The sequence below is a fragment of the Ascidia mentula genome, chromosome 8 (assembly GCF_947561715.1).
Source record: "Ascidia mentula chromosome 8, kaAscMent1.1, whole genome shotgun sequence".
Classification (NCBI taxonomy): Eukaryota; Metazoa; Chordata; class Ascidiacea; order Phlebobranchia; family Ascidiidae; genus Ascidia; species Ascidia mentula.
Genome location: NC_138573.1, coordinates 7,341,800 through 7,351,184, shown reverse-complemented (window position 1 = coordinate 7,351,184; position 9,385 = coordinate 7,341,800). Strand labels below are relative to the sequence as shown.

Below are 9,385 nucleotides of genomic sequence, written 5' to 3'. Positions count from 1 at the left end.
GTACATAGTTGTGTTTGCTAACGAGTATGGTGCGTCCACACATAGCTCGCTGCTTGTTGAGTGGCTACAAGTGTGGATAACTTCGTCGGGTCTACCTCTAGTATTCGGCGTGCAAGACGATCGTTGCTGTTGTTGTTGTTGTTGTTGGATGTTTGCAGTAGCAACGATGTTTCCGGTCATGTCCACAGTTTCAGCCCTTCTATAAATGTGACAGTATAGTACCAACATTGCCATAACCACCATCGCGGTGCCGATACCGAGGATCACAATTCCAAAACCTTGGTCGATCCCAATTGCCACGAAAATTCCTCCCAAAATAGCAAAAAAAGACCCGATCACAAACAAAGTCGTGTAGCACCACTTCCTGTTCCTAGTCACTGTAAGCAAATACAGTGGTGGACATTTAAACTTGAAACATAGATAACTGCACACCCAAAGGTTTGCCTTGAACAGTCACACTTACTGGTTTCGTTATGCGTATTGCTTGACATCTGATTGCCGTTGTTCTGGTTTCGTGTCGATGACATAGTTACAAGCTTCAAAACGTCAGAATGTAGACGAAATATATTTCAAAAACGGAACATCACAAATTCTACAACAACTCCATACCCAACGCTTGCGATTAGATGATTCCTGTAGGTTTACAAAATTAAAGCTTTTTCTGGTTAAAAATTAACTTGTCTGGATTACTTGTAGCATCACAAAGACATAAAAACAATAAAACCTGCAACGCCCCCTCGTAAACTTTTCTCAATGTGACCACTGACAAAAGCATTACGAGCACGTGACATGTGACAAATAACAATCCAAAACACCAAACAAAACACAAATGGCCAAAATCAACTCAAACGAGGAAAGCTGTAAAAGTGTTGCGTCATCGGTTTATTCCAAGTCTGCCAAAATCGCAATACTGTTTTTTTCTGAAATGCCATTGGTCAATGCCGTAGCCAAATGACTGGGGTTGTATGATTAAGTAGACTTTGAACAGTTCCTCCCGCAACATTCTAAAGAGGTCCTTTTACAAACAAACGTTTACGTTTCTTTAGTTCCGTGTTTTCAAGTTTGGTATAGAATGTTTTTGTGTTATTTCTAGAAAAGCATTTTGGCAAAGTAAAGGGGACAAAAAACACCAACATTACGTTGGCAAATAAATCTTGTTTTTTAGTTTGGCTGTGCCAGATTGTAGTTCACGTCTGTTGCAATGAATTAAGGTTGTAAAAAAACGGCCACTGCCGTTTAGCTTTAACTTTACCAAATTCAAGAAAAAAGAAAAAAGTGTTCGCATCGCATGCGTCCAACATTTAACCTGCCTTGCATTTTAATAGTAGACCTTATAAGCTTTGTAAACGCTGGACGCGGGTCAGGGGATTGCGACGAAACTTTATATTCACGTAGGTCGCAATTATAAGGAACTAAACTTTACGACAGCATTGTCCTCGCCGAATAAACGAAATGTTTCAACGAAATGGTTTAGTTCAGGTGCCTTTTGGCGTGGGGCAAACAGTTCTGATAGTTTCGCGTTGGGCCGACCAAGGAAGCAATGAACTTTTTGAGAATGAATTTATACAATGTATTTCAAAAGGCGTGAAATGTTATTATTAAAAACTGTTTTATTCTTGTGTTCATTTTTTGGCACAAAATGCATTTTTGATTTGGTTCTGATTGATTGATTTTTATAGCATACTGCTCACAACTTAAGTTTTTGACAATTTTAAGAAGAATTTTTCTGGATTTTTGTTTAAAAACAACTACTGGACAAAAATTAAACCTTTTCTCGTTAGATATTTGTCGACGATGCAACAATCGCACAACCACAACAATCAACAGAAAACAAAACGTAAGATTTTCAAATCAATATCAAACCAAACCAGGATGATTAAATTTATAACATACTTTGTATTACAGAAGTCTGCATACCTCTAGGAGTAGTTGGCTTGCTTTTATGTGTTGCCGGGATGGCACTAATGATCACCGGGACTTTGGAACCTAGTGGAGTGTCCCTTTTTGTGATTGGATGCGTTTTCATATTCTTGCTTAAAATAGAGATCTGCATTCGAAGGAGGCAAATGGCGAGAGCTGACAATTCTGGGACAGTCGTTATTACCACCACCACTGTTCAACAACAACATCCATACGATATACAACAAAGCTACTTACGACAAAACCACGGTCAACTAACCACAGTACACTTCGAAACCGACGGACGTCCTGATGTGTTTTTGCCATACAGCCAGTGTCACAGCCCACAAAGTACCTCTACGGGTTATGGGCAGACTGTGATGTCATCATCAAGCTCGCCACAGGAATTCGACCCAGATCCACCACCGTACGACGGCGTTATTAGTTCTTAACTTGCTAGGAATTGTTTGATTCCCAGTATTGTATCTACTGGCACAGTAACAATCTCGATCAAACTTATATATTGCATCTTTTCTTGCTTGCTGGCGTAATTGTCTTGGTACTTTTACATGTGTATCGGTAAACTCATCGTGCAGAACTTTTGTGAACTAACATTTTGCACAAAGCAACAATTTATGAACTTAAGATAATTGCATCACTGACAATAGAACGTTGTATTTGCTGTAGCACCTCAAATTAAGAAAGGTTACTTGTCATTTTTGTAGTTGTACATTTGTAGAAGCGACACTCAGTTGTGTCACGTTTACTAAAGGTAATTGCTTTTCCACTTTGTGAATTAAACAGTCTCCCGTAACTTTCACTTCAAGCTGCTGTTGTGTGGGTTGAAACGTTGGTGTCGAAATTAAACTTCCCTCTAGCGGCGTCGTCATTCGATTACCTTTCGTTGTCCAAACAATAAACTCGTTGTCCTTAATCATCAACCTTATTGTGTTGACATCCGACGCGGGCGTCTGTTCGTTTGGTTAGTATTAAATACACTGGAAATCAAGGGGTCGGCTGGCAAGAGAATGTCTTGTCAAGTTGTTTGAAGCCGTTCTAGTACAACTGCATTTGTTACTTGTCATATTTCAGTTACAGATAGCATTTAAAGGCAAAGTTGTTGATAAGTACATTGCTAAGTTTAAAATAAGCGCCTTGGCTAAGAGAAGTCTAAACCAGATAATGTGTTTATATCTCTTGACCAGGATGCTGTTAGGGCAAAACGGTGTGTAGTTGCACGATTTTGTGCAGTTACTTACACAATCAATGGAATCCACAGACAACCACAGGCAGGCTTTTGATTGCGACATAAATGGTAAGTTTTCAATCAGATTAAGGATAGATTTACCACCATTTAAACAATACGTTTCACGTAGGAAACCCCACAACAACGAATCTTCATGGATGTCCATTGGTGTTTGGGACATTTTTCTTACTTGGTGGATTTCCCTGTGTATTAAGCGGGAAAGCAGTCACCATTGGATGGTGTTTACTGTGTGCCGGCTTTCTTCTGACGCTCGCGGGGACCTGCTTCTGGTGGCATAAAAACCCTGAGTCAAACACTATTGCAATTCGTGGCAGAAATGCAATTGTTCTCACAAGATCTCCACATGCCAGAAATGCGTGTCGACAGGAAAACCACCACCTCCATTCAACCGACTTGACAAACAATACAACAGGAGTCACTGATTTACCACCTTCATACGAAGAAGTTGTAGAAAACTCTTAGCGTCGAAGCGTATTTCTGCGCCCCCCACTGTGAGACCCGATTTGTTTGTCTTAATATTTGCACACACGCCAATTTATTGGAAAGTCAATACACACACAGTAAAACGATCAGCAATAGACGTAACTAAAGTTTCTTCAACAACCAGGAGCCTATAATGGAGGATGAGATTATTTCAGTTAAATGGTGTTGATATGCTGCTATTATGCTGAGTAGCATTTATTCAAGCAGTTTGGTACCAGCAGCTACAAATCACTACTGTGAATGCCTTTGAGTAAAACCAAAAAAATAATGAAAGGAGCAGTCGTTTCCCCGCCAAAACGCGTCATTTTGCTACTGCCAAGCAAAAACGCCGATCACACATAAAGCGAGTCAAAGTTACCGTGATCAGCAGAGGAACAAGGTTAACAGAAAACAAGTATTACATACAATGTATAAAGGCATGCATTTGTTTTGACAAATTATTGGTTTTCAAATTATGCACGCGTAAAGATCGTCAAAACTAATTAAACGAAACACAAACTAATTCAGATCAAACTAGAATCATATCGAGCCTATTTCGTGAGATACAAGTCCCCCCCTCAAAAGTGAAACTAAATTTTAGAAACCTGGAACAGTTTCACACAAAAGAATGAAGTGCGTTTATAGTCCCCCTGTGTTTACCTCACCTTTGTCCAATGGTTGTGCATTAAAACACAACACAAAGTCAGGCCATACAGAACTAAATCAGAAGAGTGTGCACGTACCTAACAGAATTTAGCTAAAGCTTAAGAAGGCGCGTGACGACATTTAACTTTGTCGGCATGGAAGAAACTGTTTTCAAAGTCACCTATTAATTGGGTTGGGAAGATTTATTAGCCTGAATTGGGTTGGGATTATTTAGCCTGTGCATTAAATAGTTTCAATTGATTGGATAACAGTAGCAAAATAACATTTTTATTAGATCGAAAATAACAGCAGCAGGCTGTATTACCAGTCCATTGTACACACAAGTAAAAAGACAGGGCAAAATGTTAGGATATACATATTATAAAACTATGATATACATATTGAAAAACCATCATATACGTATTGTACACAGCTATAGTTTTCAAGCTGACATTTGGATAACAAAACTGACATCGTTCGAAATGGGATCATCAGACGACGATGAATTTAGTAAGTCGTTTTATCAATGTTTATTGTTTGCGGTGGGTGCAATTTGGTCATGCTCTGTGGAAACTTATTTTGCTCCATATCTGTTAAATAAAAGCTTATTGGATTCTTTCAAATAATTCAAGGCATTTAATTATACATGTTTCTAATCCAGATTTGGTGCTGTGTCTCTGCTATCTGGTCCTCTTTGTCGTTGCTTTGCCTTTCATGCTTATTTGGGCCATTTACAAAATCTACAAACATTGCACCAAAGTGGAACAAGTGGTCGAGCCGAGACAAGTCGTGGTTTATAGAGAACCTGTCGCCCCGCCTCAGAGAAACGTGATTATTGCTGTTCAAAAGGAAGTCCATGTGAGAGATGGCGTTGCCACCGTGAGCGAACGGGTTCAAGTCGCTGAGATAAGTCGCTAGCAATGTTATAAAGACGTAAAAACAAAATATTCATTTTTAATCAGCTATTGTATGCTACCATTTTTCATTTGACCTCTTTGTAAAAGAAATCATTGCTCTGGTGCAAACGAAATGGTTTGTGGACCATTACTGCAATACCGTATATGTAGATTTATTGCTTTTATATTGACTGTTACTTTGTGTAAAGTGCCTGTATGAAAGTGGCAACGATATTGTTTTCAAAATATATTGTTGGGCAGTCAATCAAACTGCTTCAAGCATGCCGGGTTTGTTTCAACCAACTTCGATAGGTAACTAATTGATAGCAAAAGTATACTAAATATCACAGTGCCTGAAAAACAACAAAGCCTCGTGTATTAAATAAATCCCGTATTGAAGTTTTGTTGAGGTTTCGGATGTGTGATTCAGCAAAACGAAACTTCCATTCAAATGGCATCAGCTTTTTGCACTTTTGTTGGGGTGAGTCTAACTGCCTATAAGCTATCTTACAAGACACATCACAGTGTAGACCTAATCGTGAAACGTCCTAATTTGGAAGTTGTCAAAACTTTTACGAAATCAATTCGGTCAAAGTTTAGAGTGTATTCAGGCAGCATTATTCCAAGCTTGACGATGCAACGTATGCATTTACGTTAGGCATAGAGTTCCTCGGTAAACCTCACGTTTAGGTCCGTGACTCTTAAAGGTCTGAGCTTTTAGGTTAGAATTTTTTTAATCTCCTTTCTTTTGGTTTCGAACAAACCTTTCAATTTTATGTACAATTTTTCTCACCAAATGTCGATATGAAGACACAATTCAGGCAATGTTAACTTCAATCCTTTTCACATAAACAATTTACGTGGCAACCGATGGAAATAGAATACCAGGCACGGCACTTGCAAAAGCGGACGATGGTCAGAGAGGAAATGGCCGCCCCAGTCAGGCGTGTGAAACAACGTTGCATAACGTACATTGAAGGCAAAGTAAACTTGCGTTGACATGGTCAGACTTGGACCAACGCCAGCAGAGACGACATATTGGAAATTACACACAACACAACGACCAATTTGGCTTTAGTAACGTCGACCAATTTGGCTTTAGTGACATAACAATGTAAACTTTATGCATTAATTAGTTTTGTTAATCATGAGAGTAAAGTGACATGGGCCGAGTGTAAATTTTTGACTGGGCTTTATCAACGTAGAACAAACAGTTTTCCAGTCATCCATTAACTGGGTTGGCAAGATTTAGCCTCAAGTGCCCAAACAGAATAGAAAGATAAGGCCGGCAGATTAGCCGTACTTTGCCGGTAAATGTATCGCTTGCTAGTGGTTTTTCTAGTTGAGCATTAAATGTTTGCAACTGTTTGCAACGAAGAAAAGTAGCAAAATGACAATTCTAATAGGTCAAAAATAACAGCAGCAGGTTATATTATTATGATATACATATTTTGAAACCATCATATACGTATTGTACGCAGCCATAGTTTTGATTTTTGAAGCTTACATTTGGACAACAAAACTGACATCGTTCGAAATGGGATCATCAGACGACGATGAATTTAGTAAGTCGTTTATTCAATGTTTATTGTTTTGTCAAATAACAACACATGTCAAAATACTATATGCTAAAAATACTAAAAATAAGTACAAATACTGCGATGGTTGCAATTTAGTCATGGTCTGTGCTAATTTGTTTGCCGCATATCTGTTAAATAAAAGCTTATTGGATTCTTTCAGACAATTCAAGGCATTTAATTATACATGTTTCTATCCCAGATGTGGCGGTGTGTCTCTGCTATCTCGTCCTCTTTGTCGTTGCTTTGCCTTTTATGCTCATTTGGGCCATTTACCAAATCTACAAATGTTGCACCAAAGTGGAACCAGAGCCGAAACCAGTTGTGGTTTACAGGGAACCTGCCCCAAACATGATTATTGTTCAAAGTGTTCAAAGTGTAAATAATGGCGTTGCCACTGTGAGCGAACGTGTTCCAGTCGCTGAGATAAAACTCCAGCACTGTTATCAAGACAAAATATTCATTTTAAATCAGCTTTTGTATGCTATACCATTTTTCATTTGAAACGACATCATTGCACATGTGGAATAATTGCTTTTATATTGACTGTTACTTTGTGTCCAGTTCCTGTATGACAATGGCAACGATATTTTTTCAATATATTGTTGGGCAGTCAATCAAACTGCTTCAAGCATGCCGGGTTTGTGTAAACTAACTCCAGGAGGTAACTAATTTATAGGATGTAATATGCTCTCTATATAGCAAAAGTACTAAATATCACAGTGCCTGAAAAACAACAAAGCTTCATGTATTTTAAATAAATCCCTGATGGAGATTTTTTAACCTGAAACACTTTAAAGAGCAAAAGCTTGAACGTAATGCTTTGATTTGACCAAGTGAGGTTATATCACCAGTTCGGAAGTGCGTTAAGGAGGAACCCGTCTCTGTTGTGGACAGAGCCTCTCCGATGAGAAGTATAAATTGCGCTCAACCCACGAATAACACGAGAGAGTAAGAAAGATAATCTCACAAAGTCTGTTATGGGTGTGAGTCGACGTTTTACGCAAAAAATACCCTTTGTGCTGTACCGTTTGTGAATGTTGTAAAACCTACTTCTTCCAAGCTGCTGTTACTACGTCAAATATCAAAGTTGTTGTGACCTATCAAAGTTTATGGATGTTAAAGTAATTTGGTTTAGTGTAATAACAACATGACTAGCATAAGGATATGTTGCATGTTCAGATGTTTTATCAAACACAAACATAGTGCTGCTTTGTTGGTTAAAATAAAATCTACGTTAATTTCAATGTCAGAAAACAGTTCTAATACAAACACATTGTCTGTGTCGAAAGGATATCAATCCAAACCCAGACAACAAACTTAATTCTTGTTGTTCACAATCATAGACTTTTGTGCTTACACTGGCTTTTATGTAGTTCGTGGGATGCATATTGCATACAAATCATTTTGTTTGATTTGAGTTGGCTTCTTTCTGACGATCTTGCGTCTCTGGTGCATGTGGCATAAAAACTTAAGGACTGTTGATTCGCCGAGAAGCCTTGACGAAATTAGGAAGAAAACACTAGCATAACTAGAGACAGCAGGAAAATACATCAGCTTGTTTAAACTAGATATAAACATGACATGAGGTAACCAACGAAATACATGCAAAATAGATAAAAAAAAAACCAATAACCTCCACAGAAGCAGCAGACATACAAAACCAAGTGGAACCAGTTTGGGGCAACGTCACAAAAGAGGAACTTGTATTGTTGACCGATACTTTCTCGGTCAGGCAGATCAGCACTTTCCACGCCTGAGTAACAAAACACAAATTCAAGCTTGCCACCTTACAATCTTTTTATAGTCGTGACCGTTTTACTTTTAAATGAATTTTTATTTAAATATTGTGACATTCTATGTTGGTTCAACGGTGCTCTCCGCCGATGCAACATAATTCGATGCGTTGGTGGATGCAACAAAAATGCATTCACTCCTATGCCAAAGCAGGCCTGTCAAGCCTTTGCCCGCTATTACATATCGATCATGAAGTACAATCATAACGCTCGCAGACAAGCCAATTTTACTTGACAAGTCGGAACGAGATTTGAAAATTCACTCTTCCGGTGATGTTTAATCTCACGATACAGTCCTCTTTGTCGTTGCTTTGCCTTTCATGCTTATTTGGGCCATTTACAAAATCTACAAACATTGCACCGAAGAGGAACAAATGGTCGAGCCGAGACAGGTCGTGGTTTATAGAGAACCTGTCGCCCCGCCTCAGAGAAACGTGATTATTGCTGTTCAAAAGGAAGTCCATGTGAGAGATGGCGTTGCCAGCGTGAGCGAACGGGTTCATATCGTTGAGACAAGACGCTAGCACTGTTATCAAGACGTAAAAACAAAATATTCATTTCAAACCAGCTAGTATTTTGAGTATGAATATGATGTGCATGAGAATACGTTATCCACCATTATAAAACTCTAAACAGCCCATACGGGTTTTTGCTTGTACGTATGCTAACAATCATGGAATCGGATGGAGTCTCGATATGCTTTGTTTGCTTGCCATATGTAATCAACGGGAAGACTGCAGTTATTAAAATTTAGTTTGAAATAACACAGATTGGTGGTGACGTCATTTTGCTATCGGCCACACACCACTGAGAGGCGCATTTTCCGCAAAATACTATATGCTA

General features: G+C 38.7%; 1 protein-coding gene across 1 annotated transcript; it reads left to right on the top strand.

Moving 5' to 3' along the window:
- Positions 1-3,102: 3,102 nt before the first annotated feature.
- LOC145912415 (uncharacterized) lies at positions 3,103-3,661 on the top strand. Its single transcript, XM_082999874.1, has 2 exons — positions 3,103-3,214; positions 3,276-3,661. The coding sequence occupies exons 1-2, from the start codon at positions 3,166-3,168 to the stop codon at positions 3,626-3,628; spliced, it is 402 nt and encodes a 133-aa protein (XP_082856000.1). The 5' UTR covers positions 3,103-3,165; the 3' UTR covers positions 3,629-3,661.
- Positions 3,662-9,385: the final 5,724 nt, after the last annotated feature.